The sequence below is a fragment of the Oryza sativa genome, chromosome 2, assembly GCF_034140825.1.
Source record: "Oryza sativa Japonica Group chromosome 2, ASM3414082v1".
Lineage (NCBI taxonomy): Eukaryota > Viridiplantae > Streptophyta > Magnoliopsida > Poales > Poaceae > Oryza > Oryza sativa.
The window spans coordinates 34302909-34326194 of record NC_089036.1 but is presented as its reverse complement, the minus strand read 5'-3'; the positions used below and the strand labels follow the sequence as shown (position 1 = coordinate 34326194).

The window sequence follows — 23286 nt, the reverse complement described above, 5'->3', positions numbered from 1 at the left end:
TACTATACTATTATACCTGGTCCTACCTTTCATACACACATTATGTCTTGGAGTCCATGCTGCAGCTGGCTACAGCTCTGTAGCCTGCTGCTCTTCTCTCTTCTTTTATCTCTTTAAAATATGTTTATAGCTGGCTTATAGCCTGCTATTGTACCTGCTCTCAATAAATGAGTGCTATCAGTCTAATACCTAAAGGAAGTATCGATCCTACTTGTGCAATTAATAGGATAGTTTTCTATGTAATTAAATATATTATATATTTTGCATTAATTGCAAAATATTACCTATTAAATACCAACATCGGATTCCTACAAACATATATAAATACAGTGGTCTACACTATAAAATTGACCATTCAAGATTTATGCAATGAAAAGAAATAACGTTTTCCAAGTTACCCTCTTGTCATATTTTGTTCTAACTATAAGAGGAAAAGAGCTCAAATACATAAACAATGGAGAAAACTCTAGTCAAATCCTCGTAGGCCAACAAGTTAATAGGGCTATTCAGGTATGAGCAAGAATACTTTTCTTTGGGCTATATTTGGCTTTATTGTTTGATGGCTAACATATATATGAATTATAAAAGTAGGCAGAAGATGGAGACATATGTGATTGTATTGATGTGAATCTACAACCAGCATGTAAACATCCGATGTAAGCCACTTTCTTAAAGAGATGGCTTTCTTACATATGGTGGCTAAATTTAATTCGTATCCGTATCCGAATTATTCGTATTCGTATCCGCATCTAAACTATCCGAGAATTATCCGATCCAAAAGATATCCGTATCCGTTTTTATTCGGAGCGGACGGAAACTATCCGCTCCGTTTTCATTAGGGGTGCCCCCAATCAAGGAAATTGCCACCCCTACAGCACCAATCCGTTCACAATGAGGAGCGAGCGCATAGTAGTGCCTTCCGCTATGGGTCATGTTAGATGGTTCGGGTGTTTTTCTTTTTTTTTTCTCTTGCCCATTTCAGCTAACACGTATTGCATTTATATGGAGTACATGCCTACATGCTTATGACATGACGTCGTTATTTAGGGAGCCATCGACGATGACCTCAAGCCCATTGCCGCCGCTGCCGTCATCACACTCACGGTGGTTCACGCTCGCAACCTCACCAGTTGCCGCCGGTGTTCATCCAGGCCTTCCGCCAGCATTCTCCTGATAGCCGCTGGTGATGTCCACCACATTATCTACTCCATTCGATTCTAAGAAATCACTTATTTATTTTAAATTTCTTACTCTTATTCAGATATGCTCTATTTGCCCTAAAATATAAGAACCTTTAGTATTTAAATTTTGTCCTACTTATGGAGCAATACTCCCTTCACCAACCATCCCTTATTTTATTTTTACTCAATCTTACCTCCAAACACCATCTCTTATTATCTTCTCCCCAACCACCACTCATTTAATAAGAGATATCATAGTTTTTTTCTTTATTCTTAATCTCTAAAAGGAACATAGTAGTCGTTAAACTTTTGGACAGATGGAGAAGGTATTCATAGAATTCAAGACATTTGTCTCTTTGTTCACTTAATGATATTGATCTTATCAATAAATGAGGTATTGGTTTTAATGTGTGTACAACAACAAGGTCACTTAAACATTTATAACAAAGAGAGGGATGCAGTGATACCTGTGCAATTATGAGATGGTCTTTACTCTATATATCTTGTGTAGTTAATACTATGATTTTTCTTGTGTAATTAAATGCATTTTATATCTGCCATTAATTCCAATATAGTATCTCTTAAGTGAAAACTAGCGGAACCTCTAAACCTATATATACAATGGTCTAATGCTATGAAATAGACCACTCAAGATTACCAAAATGAAAGCAAACAATGTTTTTCAAGTGACTCTCCTCTTGTCATATCTTCTTCTAACTATTGGAGGAAAAGAGCTCAAATCTATAAACAGTAGAGAAAAAGCTAATGAAAGCCTCACAAGTCCACAAGTTAATATCACTATTCAGGTATGAGAAATAATTCTTTTTCTTTCTTTCTTTCTTTCTGAGTTTGGGGGGGGGGGGAGGGGTTGTATATTTGGCATCCTTGATGACAAACAAGAGGAAATATCAAGAGTAAATTATATTGGTGATATACAAACTTATCAGGTATGTGCAATTTACTACATGAACTTGTAAAATACTTGTTTTGGTGTATGAACTTGTTGGATGGGTGCAAACTAAGACCAAAAGGACATGTCATGGCCAATTCTATCAAGTTAGATGCTGGTTAGGATAGGACGTGCACACGTGAGGTGAGCATGAAACATACTATATTTGTAAACTTGGTTTATACTTTATTATTCTTTGTTCTACCCCTTGTATCATTTCTCGGTTTTTTTATATCATTCTCCGTGCAATCGTTATAGGCCTTATTAAACCATTTTAGTGAAAATATGCATGTTTATGTAGCATTCTTCTCAAGTACATATTTATGTAGCATTCTAATCAATACTTAAATTAGCAAGAATAGTCTTGTTATGTTCTTTTGGCCTTCGTTCGCACGCACCTAGTTCATTTACCAAAATGAATGTTTTACGAGTTCATGCACTAGATTACACCCACCTAACAAATTCATATACAGCTAATACGATTTACTCAAAAATCAAAGTAGGCACAAGATGGAGACATATATGATTGTGTTGATGTGAATCTACAGACAACATTTAAACATCCGGTGTTCAAAGACCATAAAATTCAGGTAAGCCACTTTCATAAACATGAGATTTGCTTTCATATGGTGGGTCAATTTATTTTTTTTAAGTTTAAATGCAAAAAACAATATTTTTAGGTTCTTTCATATTCATGATTATATGATACATACTGCGTAGGCTGAAAACTGTAGGCAAACTCATCATAGCAAAATTCTTTCTATTGGTTTGTATTCATGGTAGGCCATAGCTTGCTTCTAGATTGTTCTAAGAATCAACCTTTATGCACTCCCTACACTTTTTGCCTTAACATAAAAAAGGAAAATTATGACTTCTTTTTTGTATATATGGCCCATAATATATACACGCAGAAACTGCACTTTGGAATCATTGGAGCACTTTGTTAGGTAGATATCTATTTAAGTAGTCGTGCGTTGCGAATCATTTATTATATGGTGATAAAGTTTTACATGTCAAATAGATGGAACCAAGCTCTTTTCCAGTAGGGTTGGATATTAAATCGCCATTAGAAGGTGCAGTCTTGCAAGCACATCTGTCTACCTTCGACTGTCCTATAGGAACAATTCCGATACTGCACAACAACAACATGGACAACACAATTCTACAACGAATTGGCGAGTTGGCTAGCAATGAGTCACGAATGCTGGTAAGTTTTTTTAGTTAAATGCTTGAACTATATACTAACGAAAGGCTGACTGTGACAATATAGACTTTTGTATGGAACTGTCCCATGAATTGCATATGGCATTTAACAGCACAACTAGTGTCCCTGTTCATAACCTAATTACAACGTATGATCATTTTCAAATCAATCTTTCAGTGCTGACATCAAAATTCTCGGCGAGAGATATAGTAAGACAAGATATGCGCAATGTTCCCACTGTAAGAACAATTATAAATAAAACAAGACATTCAGAGAGATCCCCCCCCCCAAAAAAAACTCTCTCAATTTTAAGAAATAAGTAACTAGTTTTAAATTTGAAACTTTGATGGTTTTTTAACAAGATATTCGATCAAATGAATAATATTTCAATAATACTAAAGGGATTTGAAATCAGTTTATTGTACCCAATTACTAATACTTCTTGGGAAGGTTTATCCACGTTGGTGCTAGTCGATAGCACTAAGTGAATGAAATTTCTATGTAATAACTCATTAGAATTATATATATGTATTTATGATGTGTGAAATCTGTCTAGTAGCATTGAAACATGCATAAATTGGAAGATAATATCCAACACGGGAATGACTACAAACCCAGGCCCCACATTGTCTTACTTGCACTGGATATGCCGATGGAACATTCAACTTGATCATTTGGTCTTTGCAATTATTGTTATTTTTATTTGCAAGAATAAATGATTATTTTTGCTTGTAGGGGGCCGGAATTGAATACTGGGATGAGGTATACGGAATACGGGGATCAATATATGTCTACGACCCAAAGGTGAAGAAAGATAGTCAGGACCTTACTGCATCATGGATACAAATTAGTAACTTGCCAAAAGCTGCGGTTGGAGTTGGGATAGGTGTTGGGTCTTGTGTGTCTCCAAGCCTTAGTGGTGATAACTTTGCTAGGTTCCATATATTCTGGGTAAGGCATATGATGGGCCAGAAAGAATCTATGATGGACCATGTAAATTAGCCAACTCAGATATTATAAATATAATTCGTTTTGATTCCTTATTGACCCTGGAATAAATATTTATGACAGGATAATGAAGAACTGAAAAAAGGCTGCGTTGATCACAATTGTCCTGGTTTCGTGTAAGTTAGTCGCAATGTTGGTCTTGGAGGAAGAATCCATCCCATCTCTATCTATAATGGACCACAATATGTAATAAATGTTCTTATTTTTAAGGTGTTATTATATTCTTAAATTTTGTATGATTGGTTATATAGGTTCTATGTCTAATCGTGCAATTTATGTAATTTATTATTGCTATTTTTTTTGTTTTTCAAAAACTAAGCAACTCATAGTTTTTATAGCAATCCCCTTCCCTATCATCTCCTAGCCAAATATTTTATCTTAGTGCATGTAAAGAAAATTAATTTATTAAAAACTAAGCAACTCATAGTTTTTATAGCAATTCCCTTCCCTATCATCTCCTAGCCAAATATTTTATCTTAGTGCATGTAAAGAAAATTAATTTATTAAAAAGGAACTTTGATGTTATAGTTTCATTAAAATAAGATAAATTACATAATTGCATACCCAGATTGAGAATTGTAACATAATGCATGCCCAGATTGAGAATTGTACGATATTTGTGCTCGATCAACATGGAAACTCAGGTTTGACTATATATGTAGACTTGATATATCAATAATAAGTCGAGTAAGAACAATCTAAACTATATTAATTTCCTTTTGAAATTAGTATGATTACAATGACCACATAAATAAAACTAGTCCAAACTAGTTCAAATCAAGACGAATTAATTACAGTTTTTTAGTTTGATTACACAAACATATCAATATTCAATGCCAAATATTACTTTAGAATTTGCATTAAGTATTTGTTGTCTAATCTTGACATGTTTTAGGATCCAAAGACTGAAAACTGGTGGTTGGCATATGGTTCAAACAATACACCAATCGGATACTGGCCAAGTTCACAATTCTCTTACCTCAAAGCCAAAGGTGATTATGCATTTTGGGGTGGATATGTTCAAGGTCCGATAGCTGCTTCAGACCCTCCACAAATGGGAAGTGGCCATTTCGCTTCTGAAGGATTTGGCAAAACAACTTTTATTAGGAATATTCAAGTTATTGAAGACAAGAATAACAAGCTGGTTACTCCAAACATTCGTGATTCTGATCCTTTTTCTAGTGATCCAAAATTATACAGCTATGATGGTTATGGACTTAATGATAATGGTATGCATGTATACTATGGTGGCCCAGGCAAGTATAGCTAAATGGTGTTATGTGCTTTGCAAACTGTAACAACATAATCTTTTGTGTTGGAAATAATGGGATTAAAGGTTACATACATGGCATGACAACACAATGCATGCATCCTCTTGTTTCTTCAATAATCATGATTTCTTGTAATAGTTAAAATGAAGAGATGCTCATTGTCCCAAAGAAGCAAATGGAACTTAATAACACATAGCTAGCATATTCCTTCTGCCATTGATGTGTTGTTGGCAGAGGTAGGAGTATGATAACTGTAGAGGAGGCTCCTCCAACTGTCTAACCGGTAGCTCCCATTTTCCATGACCAAGAAGCTGGCTTGTCGGAGCCAAGCTTGGGAGCATCCATAACGCAGGGTTGTAGGAAACCCATATAAGTTTGTTGGTTGTTGTAGAACTTCAAGACGACTTTCCCCTATTTTCTTCGCTTAATGCTACCAATCTTATCAATAAATGAGGTCTTGTTTTTAACATGTTTAGGCAGGAAGGTCATTTATACATTTATATAATACTAATTAGGTGGAAGTAGTCATGCCTGTGCAAATATGAGATGGCTCTTACTCTACCATATCTTGTGCAATTAATACTGGGATTGTTCTATGTAATAAATGTATTGTACATCTGTCATTAATTGTAATGTATTACATCTTAAATGATAGCCAGTGAAACCTTTCCTATATAATGGTCTAAATGCTATGAAACAAACCACTCAAGATTTCCACCATGAAAGGAAACAATGTTTCTCAACTGGCTCTCCTCTTGTCATATCTTGTTCTAACTACTAGGGGAGAAGAGCTCAAACCCATTAACAATGGAGAAAATACTAGTCGAATCCTGACAACTTTACAAGTTAATAAGACTATTCAGGTATTAGCAAGTATACCTTTTTCCGAGATACATTTAGTGATCCTTTGATGGCTAACAAGCACAGAGAAACATTAAAGTAGGTAGAAGATGGAGACATATATGATTGTGTCGATGTGAATCTACAACCATCATTGAAACATCCATTGTTCAAAGGACATAAAATTCAGGTTAGCCACTTTCATAAAGATCTGATTTTCTATCACATGACGGTGATTTAGATATTTTTAATTTTAAATCAAAAAATATTTGCAAGTCCCTTCATATTCATAATTATATGGTATATAGGCTGAAAATTGTAGGAAAAATCATCATAGCAAGATTCTTTACATTAGTTTGTATTCATGATAGGTCATAGCTTGCTTCTACATTTGTTTTTAAAAATCGTTCTTTATCCACTCTCTACACTTTGATTTAACATTAAGAACAATAACTTCTTTTTGTATCTATTGTTCATCGTCTACACATGTGAAAACTGCACTTCAAATCATGTGTGCATATTTTTCTATGTGTATATCTATTTAATTGGTTGTGCGTTGGGAGTCATTTATTATACGGTGATCAAGTTTTTTTTAATGAATACGGTGATCAAGTTTTTTCATGACAAATAGATGGAACCTAGTTCTTTCCCGATAGGGATGGATATCAAATCGCCATTAGTAGGTGCAATCTCGCAAGCACAATTGTCTACCATTGATTGCCCCATTGGAACAATTCCAATAGTGCGCAACAACAATTTGGCCAACATGATGGTACAACGTATTGGCACACTGGCTAATGATGATTTACCAATGCTGGTAGGTTTTTTAATAAAATTTTGAAATTATATAGTAATAAAAGGTTGGTTATGATATTATAGACTATTGTATGGTATTGCCTCATGAATAGTTGTTGCATATTTACGAAGTATGATCATTTTCGACTCAATCTTTGAGTGCTAACATCAAAATTCTCAACGAGACATAATATAAGATGAAATATGTGCAATGTTCCCATCTTATGAGCAATTATATATAAAAAAATAGAAATTCAGAGATCAAATGCAATTTTAAGAAATAAGTAACTTATTTTAATTCTGAAGCTTTACTTTTTTTTTCAATAAAACCAAAGGGAGATTTGAAATATGTTTGTTGTATCCAATTACTAATACTTATCGGGGGAAATGTATTAGTGTTGGTCCTATTTGACAACACTAGAAGATTGAAATTTCTGTGTAATATGCCATTAGAATTATATATATACTTTGATTTGGGAAATCTGCCCAATAACACTTGAGCATGCACAAATTGGAAAATGATATCCAATGTGAGGATAACTGCCAACCTAGACCCCACATTGTTATCCTTGCATTGGATATGGCAATGGAAATTTTCAACTCGATCAGCTGATCTTCGTAGTATTTATGTTAGTCTTTTTATCCCAACAAGGCATCATAATTTTTGCTTGTAGGGAGCAGGAATTGAATATTGGGATGAGATATATGGCATGCAGGCATCAATAAATGTCTATGAACCAAGTGTGAAGAAAGATAGCAAAGATGTTAGTGCATCATGGATACAAATTAGTGTTGTCCCAAAAGGTACCAACGGAATTGGTATAGGTGCTGGGTCTTGTGTATATCCAAGAAGTGGTGATAGCTTTGCTAGGTTCCATATTCGTTGGGTGAGACATAAACATTTTCTTCAGTAACCATCTATGATGGACCATATAAATTTGATAACCCGGATATTACAAATATAATTTGTTACAGTTCCTTGCTGACTTTGGAATAAATTCTAATAATAGGATAATGAAGAATTGAACAAGAGTTGCAGTGATCACAATTGCCCTGGTTTCATGCAAGTTAGTCACAGTGTTGGTCTTGGAGGAAGAATCAATCCCATATCTGTCTATAATGGACCACAATATGTAATAAATGTTCTTATTTTTAAGGTAATATTATATTCTTAATATTTGTATGATTGGTCATATAGGTTCCATGTCTAAGCATGTAGTTTATGTGCAAGTATTTTTGCTATATTCTTTTTGTTCAGCTCACAATGATATTAGTTGAGCTATTCATGATAAGTTGGAATCTTTTTTCTACCATCTCATAGCCAAATAATTTATGCCGATGCATGTAAAGAGAATTTCTTGAACTTTTCTATTGTAACGCCATTAAGATAAGATAAATTAAATGGTGCACGCCATATGGGAAGTGGGCATTTTGCTTCTGAAGGATTTGGCAAAGCCGCTTTTATTAGGAATATTCAAGTTATTGAAGACAAGGATAACAAGCTTGTTACTCCAAACATCCGTAATGCCAATCCTTTTTCTAATAATCTAAAACTATATAGCTATGATGGTTATGGACTTAATGACGATGGTATGCATGTATACTATGGTGGCCCAGGCAAGTACATCTAAATGATGTGATGTGCTTTGCAAATTGTAATAACATAAGTTTATGTGTTAGAAATAATGGAATTAAAGGGAACATACAACAACATAACACCATGTATGCATGCATGCATGCACCCTCTATTTCCTTTTTAATAATCAGATTCGGGCTCCTATGATAGTTAGACTGATGAGATATTCATTGTCCCAAAAAGAAGCAAATTAATGTTGTGTGTTGGAGGGGGCTGGAGTTTTGAGCGGAGGCTCCTTTGACCAGCCAGTCAGTAGCTAGCTCCCATATCCAAGGACTAACAAGTGGGCTTGCCGGAGCAAAGCTTGGACCATTTGAGTAGTTGGTGGTGTCCGATCGAGGTGGCATAGAGTGGTGTCGGCCTACCAGTGAGGTCCCACGGGTGGCGTGACGCACGCGCTCCTCTTGCGTCCACTGCAACTACCCACGGTCACATGCACTACTTAGGCCACCAGCCCATGAGGCCCACATGATGCATGCCCACTGCCTACGCGACAAGTACAAGTTTGTTTCGTTTGGCCCACACTAGGATCCAACCTAACCTCATTGCGGAGCAAAAAAAGTGACAGTGACATGGTGTAGAATAGTTCACCTGAGGCATGGCCCACATGGTAGCCATTCGCTCACTGTTTTTTTTAATTTTTGGAAGCAACCAATCATGAGTTTTTTAATTTTTAAGAAGCAAGTGAGCTTCATTCATTCTTTCGAAACTCGTTATTTCCCTAAACGCATTCTAGCGGGACCTCGAGATATATTGCGTGCCACGGATATGTTCTTACGCACATTTCAACCTTTGAAGCACCAATAAATAGTTGTATTGCAACAGATTTGATGATTTACAACTCTTTAGATAAATTAGATAATTTGCCATCCTAGCCCACTCATCATTGGCACGAAGAGTCCCATGTATCATTCTCACAGGGTGGCAGTTGGCAATACAAAGAGTGACAAATCATCAAATTTGCATTGTACTACAAGGTAGTACCTTATGTGGATTGCTAATTTGCACTCACATGCAAGATGACGAGGTCGTGAATGGTTTCAACTCAGCAGTAACTTTCACACGATTCGCGTGTCCTGACTTGAAGTATCTAGGTTAGAGTCATACTCCGAATCTCAACACTTGTGCCCATTTCCTTTTCCAACACGGGGTGTTTTCCTTTCCCTATTTCTATACAAGAGGCTAGAGCAAGCTGTGGGAGTTAATCAAATTCTCAAACTTCAATCTAGAATTTCTAAAACTTTCTACTTGCGTTGTTGAAACTTTCAAATTGAACAACAACACTTTACGATTCAAATATGAGATCTTCTACTTGTATCCCGAAACTTCTAGTTCGAAACACAAACTTTCAATTGAAAGTCTAAAACTTCCAACTAAAATCTCTTTTTTTATATACCAAAATCCCTAAACATTCAAATCAAAAGTGGAAACTTCCAATTAAAACATTCTCAAAAATTTTATACCAGAATCCCTAAACTTTTGAATCAAAGTCTGAAACTTCCAACTAAAATCTCAAAAACTTTCAACCAATATTTTTCCAACTTTGAAAATTTCAAGTAAAATATTCAGAACTTTTTAAGACACTTTATTTTTTTTTTGTTTTGGTTTGTAAGAAACTTTCGTTCTTTCTAATATATTAATTGTGGGGACCTGCAGTGGTTTAAGTCAAAAAAAAATTCAAATCTTTCTACGCATGACTTCAAACTTTCTACTCGAATTCATGGAAGTTTCTACCGATAACCTGCCTCCAAATCTGATGAAGACATGGGACCTCATCGGCGTCACTAGGATCAAGTGTGGGGATCACTAGCGAGGAGGAGGCCGAGGTATCAAAGGATAGCCATTAAGATATCCCACTATAGGAGATATGAGTCATATCAACGTTAGTGAGAGAGCACATATGTCATATGTGGATGTAGTTTTCACTAGTTCCTTTGCTAGAGAATGCTCGCTAATTAGCATTGCTGCTACATTATATATGTCACTTTAGAAACATGAAATTAACAAAATAAATCATACTAGTATATGGAAAAGGATTTACTGCATCACAATGACAATCAGCATGCTTTAAATATTTTGAAGAAACATTAAAACATTAAATTAATGTCCACCCGATGTAATCTAGTATTATTATCATATATCATGTAATTAATATTTCTTACATTAAATATTTTAAAGTTCTTCCAAAAATTAGTGTAAATGCAATAAGATGATGTAAGTAGGCTATAGGAAATGCTACACCATATTTGTGATGAGTTGGAGGATAGAGGAGAGTAGAGAGAAGTTAAGTGGACTATAAATCAGTAGCCAACTACAACACGGGCTCCAACAAATTTTGTGAGGGGATTAGGCAAGCCATGTATTGATGCTTAATGGTGTTAGCATATATCTATAGCTAACTATTGCATGGGTATATCGCTAGATTAGCTATAGATGATGCATCAATTGTTATAGGTAGCAGTTGGCTATACTATTAAATTTGTTCTTACTACAATAAATTTACATCGTACGGTTGTCTAGTATACCAAATCTTGTGCATTTAATGCCACATTTATCATTTATGCCTTTCCTATATTATTTTTCCCACAATGCATTAAAAAGAGGATTACAAAATCTGTAAAGATATCTTCAATTAATAGTGTAAATAATCTTGAAGATTACTTCATTATTGTGGCATGTCCTTACACCCTCAATATTAATTGCAAATTCATTGAATTCTCATTCAGCAATGAATAAATGTTTCATTGGCCTTGTGAAGATAAATTGTTTCCTCAAGCTATAAAATGGTCCATTTGCATACAGAACAGATGACCTCTTGAGACTCAACAATGGAAGAAAATCTAGCTATCAGTATTGTAACTCTATGCCTGACATATCTTGTTCTAGTAGGAGGAGTGAAGATACATATTGATCGAGATGGGATAATTGGTTCAACCATACCTAGTAAAGATCTAAACATGACAATTCAGGTATGTGATTAATAAATCCTTCTCTTCTGTATTTGCATTGCATTTGGTGGCTAACAAGGAACTAATTGTTCAAAAGACAGGAGATGGTGATGTTTACGATTGTGTTGACATATACAAACAACCTGCTATGAACCATCCATTATTGAAAAACCATATAATCCAGGTAGAGTATTACTTTTCGTATAGAAGAATATGCTTTTGAGCATGTTACATAAATATTATGCTTGATTAAGTTTTGTGTTTTGTATGAATAGAACAGCAGTTTCAAGATCCAAGTTTAATTTATTTAGGATCCATTAGTAGATTATATAAGATATCATCATGATACTTTAATATGAAATATTGGGAAAGCCATCAACTGAGGGATTCCCGTATTTATTCCCTTTACCGTCCAATATAAAGATAAGTGTATTTTTTGGTATTTGTTTTCGATCTTTGATTAGGATTCATTTTTGTTGTTACGCAGATGGAACCAAGCTCTTATCCATTAGATCTTGATATACAATCTATTCTGTCATCCAATATCTCAGAATCAAATTTCCCCGACATCAAGTGCCCAACCGGAACAATTCCGATACTGCGTCACAATAGCTCAGAAGCACATATGCCTAATGGTGGTTCACAAGAAGAGGTATACCCTTTAACATTTTTTTAGTTATCTTATTGTCAATTATAGATTGTATATAAAAATAGTTTATCTTCATTAAATTCTTTTCTATTCTAATGTGGCATGCAAAGCTATTTGACTTACCTTCAATATTATTCTTTCACTTGTAGTATGCAGGTATCAAATACTGGGACGATAATAGTTTCTATGGAACACACGCTACCCTAAGTGTTAACCAGCCGTTTTGAACACGAAATAATGGGGACCACATTGCATCATTTGTACAACTTAATAATGGACCCGAAGAGATAGCTGCAGGTTCCATTGTAAGTATATAGTCCCATTGCATACCGTGCTATTATTTTCAACACTTGAAATTATCACGGTTCCATTATATTGTGATTAATCATGAGTTATATCATTGTTTATTTATATCATGATTAAGCATAAATTCTTTTGTCTAAGAATTTCTGCTTAATCATATGTATTCCCTCTAGCTTAGTTATTAGTAATAATTTTGTCACATCTATAGTATTGCAAACTTAAACAATAATTATGCATTCATGTACTATATAATTGTTGGTTTTCATCATCATATTTTTCAGGTATGGCCAAGTTTTAGTGGGGACAACTTTGTCAGGTTTCACATTCGTTGGGTAATACACACATACTTTTCTATATGTTTTCCTTACTTGACGTGGCTATAAAAACGAATATTAGTAATAGCTCTACAGCCACCACCACAAAATCCATCCAACTTACATCCTTGGCATTACTTTTGGCGATAGGTAGACAGTTCAAATAAGCCATGCTATGATTTTAATTGTCCTGGTTTTGTGCAAGTTAGCCAACTTGCTGGTATTGGAGGGAAAATAACACCGGTTTCTATCTACAATGGGCCTCAGTATATAATTACCGTCATGCTGTTTCAGGTATTTTCCTTGTGGTTAATAATTCTACATGATTATTTACTTTTGTGACTACATAGTGTGATTTTACAAAAGGCAATAAACGAGAGTGGATTTTAAACTCTCAAGGGGACGTCCCCTCGTTATTTGTATATCACTCAAATAGTTATGAAAAACATTGAAAATTTTTGAGAAAATGTATTAACATATGATATATCACTTTACAAACATGTAAGTTAAAATTTAACTTATATAAGTCAATTAAACTACAACTAGTTAACGTATATTCTAGTTAAATTTGTTTTTCTGCTGCAATATGTAGAAGTTAAATTTGATCTTACATGTTTGTGTAGTGATCTATCACATATTAAACTATCTTGTTGAATTTTTCTATAACCATTTGAGTGACATGCAAACAACTAGGGGACAACCCTTCAAGAGTTTAGAATAGTTTCTTGTAATAAACCGGTCTAAGGGTACTCATATAAATTTTTTTTCTTTTGTTAATTATATAATTAGGACCGAAAGACTAAAGATTGGTGGCTAGCACGCCTAGACAAGAGCAGTGCCATTGGATATCGACCACTTGGATATTGGCCGAGTAAGCTCTTTGACACCCTACAAGAGAAGGCTACATATGCATTTTGGGGTGGATGGGTTCGTGGACCAACTGTTTCATTAGATCCTCCACCAATGGGGAGCGGCCATTTCGCCAAAGAGGGGTATAGGAAAGCCGCACTTGTGAAGGGTATCAGGATAGCCAACAAGGACAACAACTTTGTCAATCCAAACGTTGGTAAGGCCACTACAGTGACCACTAGGGGATTGTGCTACACTGTTGATGGTTTTGGTGTTCTCAAGATGGGTATGCATGTGTTCTTCGGTGGACCGGGCCAATGTCCCAATTGAGAGAATAGTTGTTGCTTTGTAATGTAGAATATTAATTAGATATAGTTAATCTCTAATAATAATGATGTTGATGCAAATGTTTTTCTTTCTAGAGATATAAAAGGAGTTCTATTGATATCAAGATAATTACATCAAAGTGATACAGGAGTCATAAAAGCGGTGGTGGACAGTCCCAGACTGACTTGTGGTGGGGACTACCACCATTAATGCATGGAATGCGTTGCCAAAATGCAAATGGGCTATCGGCCCAACATACTCCATTGTAAGCTTCTGGTCTGGTGGGCCTACTCCTCGATTCGTTTGCGTTGCGTCGCGTCTTCCTCCTCCTCCCGTCTTCTTAGCTTGTAGCTTGCGGTTGGCAATCAATCGATCCCCTCTCTCATCCGCTCCGCTCACAATCTCTCTTCTCCCTCTCGGCGCACACCCAGATTCCCGCCGACTCCGGCGCCCCTCTCGCCGCCGCCTGCCCCCTTCCTTCATTCTCTCCTCCTCCTACGTACGTAAGTATTGATTACTCCCCCATCCCCCATCATACGATTTCTAGGGTTTCATGTATCGAGGATGAATCGTTCATGCGATTTAATTCTCTTCCCTATTACTATATTATAATCTTACTAGCAAAATGCCCGTGCGTTCCACAGGGTAATGATATGGTTAATGAAATTTGATTTGAACTATTTATATGAAAAAAATGAATTGTAATTTAATGAAATATAAAATTTTCTGAGCAAAAGTGGTATTGCGTTGCAACGAAAAGAAAAAAACAGATAAAATTGAATTAAAACATATTAAATTATAATTAAATGAAATACAAATTTTCTGAAATATTTGGGTATTTTTTAAGTAGGTAGGTATATAATTAAATTAATTTATAAGTAAAGTAAGTGTAAGAAATAAAATGTTATGGTTGGATTTAACTTTTATTAAATTTTCTATATTAATTACACTCATTGAAATTTTCTTGGAATTTACATAGCTTAATTGCTAATTTTGATAATACAAATATCATTTCAGAATTTATTGAAATAAAAATCTAAATAAAAATCCTTTTTTTCTCTATGGGCCTTTTTCAGCCCATTTTCTTCTTCAGCCTGCAAGAGACCAAAGTCTACTTAATACCCCCATACTCCTCCTCTCACTTAGTGGACCGCCGGCCCACGTGCAGCCCAAGTGGTGCGGCCCAAACCCACGATCGATCTCAGCCGTTCGTTTTGATAGACGGCTCAGATAAGTTTAAAATTGATGAAAACCCTAACCCTAACCCTCCCCCTCACCCTCCCCCCAGCCGAGCCAGCCGCCTCCTCCTCCCCCGCCCCTGACGCCGCCTCTTCCTCCCCTACCCCCGACGCCGCCTCTCCCCCTCCCCCTCTCCCTCTCCCCACCGGCGCCTCTTCCCCTCCCCCCAGCCGGCCGACTCTCCCGCCACTAGCGTCGTCTCTCCCACCACCGGCGCTGTCCCTCCCTTCTCGCCGGCACGGCGCGACGACGGCAGGGTGCGGCGGGGTGTGGCGGTGGCGCCACCTTCCCCCACGGCGAGCGGCGGCGGCGGCAACGCTGCCCTTCCCCCACGGCGAGCGGTGGCGGCGCCCTCCCCCCGCGAGCGGCGGCGGCGACGCCTCCCCCGTATCGAGCAGCGGCAGCAGCGGCGGTGCGCCCTCCCCCCCAACGAGCGGCGGCGGTGGCGGCACCCTCCCCCCAGCGCGACGCCCTCCCATCCCCCCCACTCTCTCCACTTTTCCCCTTTCACTGTGTGTGGCAGCGGCGGGAGAGCCGGCGACGCCCTCCCCTCCGCTAGATCGAGGGGAGGGGAGGGGCGGCGGCGGTGGTCCCGGCGGAGCGGGAGGGGTGGCAGCCCGGACGGCGTGGAGGCGGGCGTCGACGGCCGCAGATTTTTTTTTTGCAATTTTTTTCCATGGCTATTGCTAACCGAATCAGATTGGGTATGGACGAAAAACGGACGAAAATTTAGATGTGACGACCGGAAAAATACGAATATTTATATTAGTTACTAGCAAAATGCCCGTGTGTTGCACCGGGTAATGTCGCATTGGATAAAGTTTAATTGAAGGATTTTTTTAATCACAAAGGTTTTCTTTTTGTTTGGACAATTATTCCACATGTATGTGTATGATATCAACTACATTCCTAACGTGTTAGCGTAATGATTGTATCATGGGAGGAACAAATGGTGAATTCTTTAGGTCACTTTCACGCAAGAGTAGATGGACAAAAATTTGTATGATTAAAAAATTTGTATTTAAAACAGGTAAGTTTATTATAAAACTAATGAAAACCACGATCGATCAAAAATACTTTTGCATATTTACACATAGTCTCGTAGTGGTGACATGTGGATGATATATAGCGCGCATACTTTAATATGTCGTGTTTCATGGAAATTTTTATCTCAAACAAATATTAAAGTAAAAGTTTCGATGATTATGATGTCAAAAATTAAAAAATAATTAAAAATATCACTCGTCTGTAAAGTATGTACGTGTACCTTAACAATTATTTTTCTACTATAATTGTATTTTTTAAAAAAGTATCGGTTGCCTGGTCAGATAGGCTTATCTCTCTCGCTATACATTACGATTGAAAACGTTAATGAAAATTCTAATATTGGGATTGCTATATACTATAATTTAAAAGTTAATAAAAAAATTTTCTTGGTTTTGGACCGAAAGCCCATTCCTTCCTTCCTATTAGGCCCTAGGCTAGTATGCTAACTCCCTCAACTCAACCTGCCTCCCTTCAGCCCAGTCCCCAAGTGGAGCCACAGGCCTTGCTCCCACAGTCGACTCCGTCTTCAACGTCCGAAGAGAGTCTCGTGCCCATACGATGCCAGAGCAGATCTTCCCCACAAATCTGGCCGAATCTTTCCTGATCTCCCAAAATTAGATGAGGGCTTTCAATCCACTCGATCTACTCTTTCCGTTTTTCTCAAATCAAAACGTAAAATTCACGATAAAAAAGACCAGGAAGGTCACTGATGATGAAGGAGTGGGGCATCAATTTTTGCAATCAATTGGAGGAGGAAACGCACGATCGACATGGCGGCGGGGTTGTGCTAGGATTCAGCCCCGGCAGCGTTGGGAAAAAAACCAACTGACCAAAATAAACCAGAAGCTTTGCATTTTTTTATTAGGTATATATAGATATAGATATATATTTTCTAAGTAATTGATCATAATTTTCCAACAATTTTAAATGGCTCAAAATAATGCCAAAGAAAATTATGTACATGACTAACCGGCCTAAAAAATTGGCCGGCCCGTTTAGCGCAAGCGCACGAGTTGATCGCGCATCGAGTTGGCCATTTATCGGCAACGGCCCATCGCGGGGTGAACTGAGCACGGCCCAGTTGTCATCCGCGGCCCAAAGACTACGTGGCCCAACAGCGGTGGCGGCCTGACCCAGGGCTGATCTGAGCCATCAGATCTGATGGATGGCTCGGATCGGTCCCGCGCCGATGAAATCGCCGGCCAGAGGGGGCAGGGTCCGAAAACCTTGATCTCCGATAAAATCCCCTTTCTCTCCTACTCTCCCCGATCCAACCTCCAGCGACGCAAGAGAGTGGACGGCGGTGATCCAGTCTTTCTTCGTCTGTCTCCCTCCTCCATCCGAGTTGTCGTTGACCATATCGAACACCGGCTTAAGCCGTCTTTGCTACTTGCGTGGATCCGCCGCCGCCGCCTGGATCCTGTCGTCTCTCCGCCTCACTCTCGCACGGATCCACCGTCAACGGCGACGGGAGGGGCGGGTCCGGCGACCTCTCGATGATGGCCCCGCAATAGCTACGGTCGCCGAGGCGCGCGAGCGGCAGATCCGGCGTCAGGAAAGGCTCGAGGGCGTAGAGGCGGCTGAGTTCTGGTGAAAGTTGAAAGATTTTAGATTTTGAGTTGAAAGTTTTCAATTTTAACTTGAAAGCTTCAAAAATTTGGGTTGAAAGTTTGAAAATCCTAATCGAAAGTTTTAAATTTTGTGTTAATTTTTTGAAAACCAACCTGATTCCCACAGCTCACAGCCATCCAACCTTATCCACACTACCGCCCCTCCTCCTCCTCCACCCACCCAGCGCCGCCGCACGCCTCCACAGCGCCGCCCCACTCCCACCCACCCCAGCGTCGCCCCACCCCCAGCGCCGCCGCACGCCCACCTCCCCTACCTCTGCCGGCCCGCATCCGCCTGCTGCCACCGGCCCCCTTCACGTGGCCGTGCCTCCTCGGTCTCGTCGTCTCCGCCTTCCTCCTCCCTCTCCCTCTCCCTCTCGGCATCTCCCGAGGCAGCAGCGGCGCAGGGGCGGGTCAACGGCTCCCAGCGCAGAGGCTGCTCAGTGGCTCCCTGGCGCAGCGGCTGCCCGGCGGCGCCGCGGCTCGGGATTCGGCTCCGAGCTCGGGACCTCCACAGCGGCGAGGATAAGGTCCGGCGACCTCTCCTCTCATCTCCTACGTGATGTGATTTTATTTTGTGATTTCCACCTCTTCTCTCATCTTATGTGTGATTTATTTTGTGATTTGCAATTTCCGATTGGATTGTCTCATGTGCTGGATTTATTTTGGGATGATATAGATTTAGTTATAGATAGATATAGATAGAGATTGATAGATAAATTGTTCTTACAAAATAAACCAACCCCAATTTTTTTCCCAACCTCTATCTAATAATCAAGCTTCTGCTTAGCTCCCTACTTTAACAATCTCTCTCATTCTTCTCAATTCAATTCAATTCTACTACTGCATCTAGTCTCATGCTTTCACTCAACTGCTTGCCACCAATCTTTTATGCAGGTAAATAATAATCCACCTAAGACCAACCGATTATGAGCTCTCTATGCCCGTTTGCCAAACTCGCCTCTGCTGGCGCCACATGCCCCGTAAAATCAGACAACAAAACCACCTCATGTCCTGTCACAGCCAACAATCACACCGACGACGACGATAATGAAAAAACTGGCAATGCTAACACCGATCCTCGTGTGGTGCCAGCAAAGTGCCCCTTTGGCTATGACTCCAACAACACCTTCAAGCTTGGCCCACTCAGCTGCGTGGTCTGCCACGCTCTGCTACATCAAAGCAGCAAATGCACCCCGTGCTCGCACAAGTTCTGCAAGTGCGTATCATATTTCAATAGCTTTCTAATTCGTTCTGTCAATATATGTACCTTCTCACTTGATCTCCTTGTCTTTCTCCAAAACACTGGATTTCCTTCTCAGGGCATGCATATTGCGCTTTAAGGACTGTCCATTGTGTGGTGCTGACATCCAAGGGATCGAGCCTGATGATGAGCTTCAAGGCCTTGTCGACCGCTTCATTGATGGCCATGCCCGAATCAAGAGATCACATGCTGCAGGCGATGGTGAAGCCGCAAGTGACAAGACCAAGGTCATTTACGAGCATGTCTCCATGGAGAGAGGAGCTTTTCTGGTCCAGCAAGCGATGAGGGTCAGTTACCAAATCAACTCCCATAAGCTTCTTACTCTGAGCTTCTTTTACCTTTGAAATTTGCATATATCCTTCATCCTCTGGTCTGTATTAATTTATTAATGCTCTATATATTTTAACAATACCTCTGACTTTTACATATCCAGGCTTTTCGCGCACAGAACATTGAAAGTGCAAAGTCAAGGCTCAGTATGTGTGCAGAAGACATCAGGGAAGAGTTGAAATCTAAAGAAGACAACCAAGAACTGTGTTCTCAACTTGGAGCTGTGTTAGGAATGCTTGGGGACTGCTGGTACGGCAATTTTCTCTTGGGGACTTGAGGATATGTGAACCTGCTATTGATACGTTTATTGCCTACTCCCTCCGTGTCTAAATAATTGACACGTTTGACTTTCCCATTTAAACTTTGACCATTATTTGCTCTTAAGTTGTTAGACCTAATGGAACAAAAGTTTGATTCTTAATATTTAGGACATAACACACTTTAATAACATGGCATCATTTCTTGTGTTTGTAAATATATAACAAAAAGACGAGTGGTCAAAGTTCAAAAGTGAATCGTGCCTGCTATCAGTCATTTAAAAACGAAGGGAGTATTGAGCTAAATTCTTGCATGTTTTTTTTCCTTCTAATTGAGAGAACAGTTCTTAACTTTGAAATGTCTGTAGCTTTCCTCAAAAGAAGAGAGATGCTCAATGCTCAATGATTTGTATCTGTTGTGCACAAGGGCCCATTCTAGCCTTGGCCCGTTCATCTTTCTGCTCATTCAGAACCTAGTTATCTTTCATGTGTTCTAATACCTGAATTTTCTATGTTTCGACCAGGCATAGAACTTGCCTTCCAAACAAGGGAAAGGAGAATCTTGTTGTAATAACGTTTGTTATCCATTAAAATATTAAACTGTTATGTGCCTCAGTGTGTTCTACAATACTGATGCACAGACCACAGAGGTTGTCTAGCAGGTTGTGGGCTGATAGTGATGCCAATTATGACTGGTCGCAATTTGTCTGAATAGTATATTCACAGCTCGGAAAACGTGGGAAACCTTTAACCATGCCCTACACCAGCCAGCATACTGATGCCAATAGCAAGCTGATAGCTTGTGTAATAGCCAACTACCAGCTACCAAGAGCCTAGTTCTAGTCAGGATGTCTGGTACCTTCTCATATAAAAGCCTTAGGGTCTGTCATAAGTTGTTGCTGAACTCATTGTGTTTCCATGTCACTGGAGGGTGTTTTGTTTTCATCCCTCTGTTATAATATCTGGCTGAACTTTTTCCATGAATTTCATTGTGCTCTATTATTTTTCATTATATTTGTGACACATAATCATGGCAGTATTTAACTTATTTTTTCTTTGTTTGTTCATAATTGACCTCATTCCATGCCACAGTCGGACCTTGGGAGATGCTCCTTCAGCAATCACTTACTATGAAGAAAGTGCTGAATTCCTCTCGAAATTGCCCAAAAAGGATCTGGAGGTTGTGTTTTGTTGTTAATATGATCATAATAGCATGATAGTAAGTTCTCATGTTAATTTAACTTTTGCATTCATCTACAGTTGGTCCATACTCTCTCAGTTTCACTAAATAAAATTGGAGATCTTTGCTATTATGATGGGGACCTCCACTCAGCAAGAAGCTATTATGCGCGTTCGTTGGACGTTCGCAGAAGTGCAGTAAAAGAACACTCAGCTGTGGCTTCCCAGGTGATTACTGTATTACTGATTAAGATTAGCTATAAATACAAAATGGGCTGCTGTTATCATCTTAGAAACAGAAGGAACCTTATTCATCACTCTCTTTTGTCCCTGCTCTTTTGTGCTAGCTCTTCTATATCATTACACTAGTAGAGTACCATATGTCCATGAAAATGATATCAACAGATATTGATCAAAAGTTCTTCCTTATCTTAGATTTTTATTATCCAGACATAATTAGAAATGTTAAGTGTTTAAATGTGTATTAGATACCATATCAATGAGTGCTCCAATTACACATGGACCAGTAGCTATTTTATCCCATAATTCATGGTCCTGGTACTGATGGACATTGCACATAATACATAGTAGGCAGAAAAAAATGGATGTAAAAAAAGGGGTTCCTACACAGAATTTTTGTATTCCTTTCTCTGAAGCAAATTGTTGTCTGAAGTCTGGTAGCAAGTGCCAGACCATACTAGGAAGTTTGGCAATTTGCCATAAATGATGGCTAACAGATCTTTTAACCTATATTTATGCTTGTTCCCAATTCAACCATGCCAATAAAATTGTCAATACCATTGAGATGATGGCTTTATTTCATTACTTGGTCTGTGGCCAAAAAATTGGCACTGACAAAATTTTGGTAACGAAAACCAATTAAAGCGCGTACACAAAAAAAATATTGGCAACAAATCAAATGAGCAACTTTACAGAAATTTGTACAGCACAAATTGGTTGCAGACCAAACAAGCCCTTTATCTTATCTAAATTTAATGTCAGGAGATGAACCAACAGAAGATCACAAATCATTTTGTAAGATTGTGGTAGGATTTAGCTGCTACATGGAACAGACATATTCTTGAGTGTTTTTCCTTTAGCTGCCGCTATTTCATGATCTGTCTACTTTTGGATATAGGTCATTGATGTAGCAACTTCTCTTGCCAAAGTTGCGGATGTCGATAGAAATCTTGGGAACGAAAGCATGGCAGTTGAGGGTTTTGAGGAAGCAATTAAATGCCTTGAGAATTTGAAGCTGGAATCTGGAGAGGCCAGTCTTGAGCAGCGGGTAGCTACTACTTATCCTTGTGTACTGCCTTTCATCCATGCGCTCCTATTTGTGGTGCTCTTGACTGACTTTTATCATGTACTGTGCTACTTTTGCAGCGTCTCTCGGTTCTCGACTTTCTACAAAAACAACTGGATGACAAGTGATATGCACGGTTCTTTGAAGAGCACACTCACAGGATATATGTACTATCCATAACGAGGATCAGCTCCAGTAGTCTCTGTGATGCATATGGAAGGGAGTTGCTCCAGAATGAATGGTAACTGGTGTGTATTTGAGGTTTGCTGCGACACAGAATAAATACTTTCAAGTTGTATATGTTTCTTGTGTCTGCCACGGGCGGAGACCTCTTTGAGTCAAGATGGCCACCTCTTAAGCCCTGAGGCACCACGGAGACGAAACTTCTCGGAAGTACTGGTTCCTTGTTGCCTCTGCCGTGTTATGTGAATGTTATCCCACTGTATATTTATTGATGATATAATATAAGAAAAGAACAGCACAGATGTTTTGTATCGCCCTATCAAATTAAGTTGTTTTGCATATTCTAGCGGCAATTGAGATAATCTGGATGAGGAATCTCAAAAGTCAAAAAGAAATCAGGTTTCTTTGCTCTTACCTTGTGAGAGACGGATCTTTGACAAGAAGGCAAGCAAGTCTTGCTTGGCAAAGTCCGCAACTGATGCAAATTTGACTTGTGCAGAATACAGCTAGTTTATTATGTTTCTACAGGAATTTAGCCACATAATTTTGGAAACGTTGCATGGTCTGCAGGTTTTGCATAGCCGATGGTGGTGTAGT

The 23286-nt window shown here is 38.6% G+C and overlaps 3 protein-coding genes across 3 annotated transcripts; all 3 read left to right on the top strand.

Annotated features, from left to right (window-relative positions):
* The first annotated feature begins 1799 nt into the window (after nt 1-1799).
* LOC4331004 (protein neprosin) lies at nt 1800-4605 on the top strand. The gene is made up of 5 exons (XM_026023542.2): nt 1800-1987; nt 2634-2720; nt 3152-3337; nt 4070-4285; nt 4406-4605. Exons 1-5 carry the CDS (start codon nt 1844-1846, stop codon nt 4460-4462), a joined length of 690 nt encoding a protein of 229 aa, XP_025879327.1. The 5' UTR covers nt 1800-1843; the 3' UTR covers nt 4463-4605.
* Nucleotides 4606-4974: 369 nt separating this feature from the next.
* On the top strand, nt 4975-14341 carry LOC136355295 (protein neprosin-like). The gene is made up of 6 exons (XM_066307682.1): nt 4975-4986; nt 5238-5571; nt 7197-7270; nt 7923-8135; nt 8259-8405; nt 13888-14341. The coding sequence occupies exons 1-6, from the start codon at nt 4975-4977 to the stop codon at nt 14275-14277; spliced, it is 1170 nt and encodes a 389-aa protein (XP_066163779.1). The 3' UTR covers nt 14278-14341.
* A 3965-nt stretch (nt 14342-18306) lies between these two features.
* Nucleotides 18307-23013, top strand: LOC4331003 (protein NCA1). The gene is made up of 8 exons (XM_015771541.3): nt 18307-18700; nt 19068-19389; nt 19493-19721; nt 19868-20013; nt 21114-21201; nt 21282-21428; nt 22339-22488; nt 22587-23013. Exons 2-8 carry the CDS (start codon nt 19100-19102, stop codon nt 22632-22634), a joined length of 1098 nt encoding a protein of 365 aa, XP_015627027.1. The 5' UTR covers nt 18307-18700; nt 19068-19099; the 3' UTR covers nt 22635-23013.
* The last annotated feature ends 273 nt before the right edge of the window (nt 23014-23286 follow it).

What these genes read in the sequence shown, in the direction of transcription:
- LOC4331004 (XM_026023542.2), top strand. Translation starts at nt 1,844, where the DNA reads ATGAAAGCAAACAATGTTTTTCAAGTGACTCTCCTCTTGTCATATCTT. An exon ending in AAGTTAATATCACTATTCAG is followed by an intron (nt 1,988 to 2,633) that starts GTATGAGAAATA and finishes AAATCAAAGTAG; the next exon opens with GCACAAGATGGAGACATATA. An exon ending in GCAATGAGTCACGAATGCTG is followed by an intron (nt 3,338 to 4,069) that starts GTAAGTTTTTTT and finishes TTTTGCTTGTAG; the next exon opens with GGGGCCGGAATTGAATACTG.
- LOC136355295 (XM_066307682.1), top strand. An exon ending in ATGATGATTTACCAATGCTG is followed by an intron (nt 7,271 to 7,922) that starts GTAGGTTTTTTA and finishes TTTTGCTTGTAG; the next exon opens with GGAGCAGGAATTGAATATTG. An exon ending in TAAATGTTCTTATTTTTAAG is followed by an intron (nt 8,406 to 13,887) that starts GTAATATTATAT and finishes TTATATAATTAG; the next exon opens with GACCGAAAGACTAAAGATTG.
- LOC4331003 (XM_015771541.3), top strand. Translation starts at nt 19,100, where the DNA reads ATGAGCTCTCTATGCCCGTTTGCCAAACTCGCCTCTGCTGGCGCCACA. An exon ending in TGGTCCAGCAAGCGATGAGG is followed by an intron (nt 19,722 to 19,867) that starts GTCAGTTACCAA and finishes TTACATATCCAG; the next exon opens with GCTTTTCGCGCACAGAACAT. An exon ending in GGAATGCTTGGGGACTGCTG is followed by an intron (nt 20,014 to 21,113) that starts GTACGGCAATTT and finishes TCCATGCCACAG; the next exon opens with TCGGACCTTGGGAGATGCTC.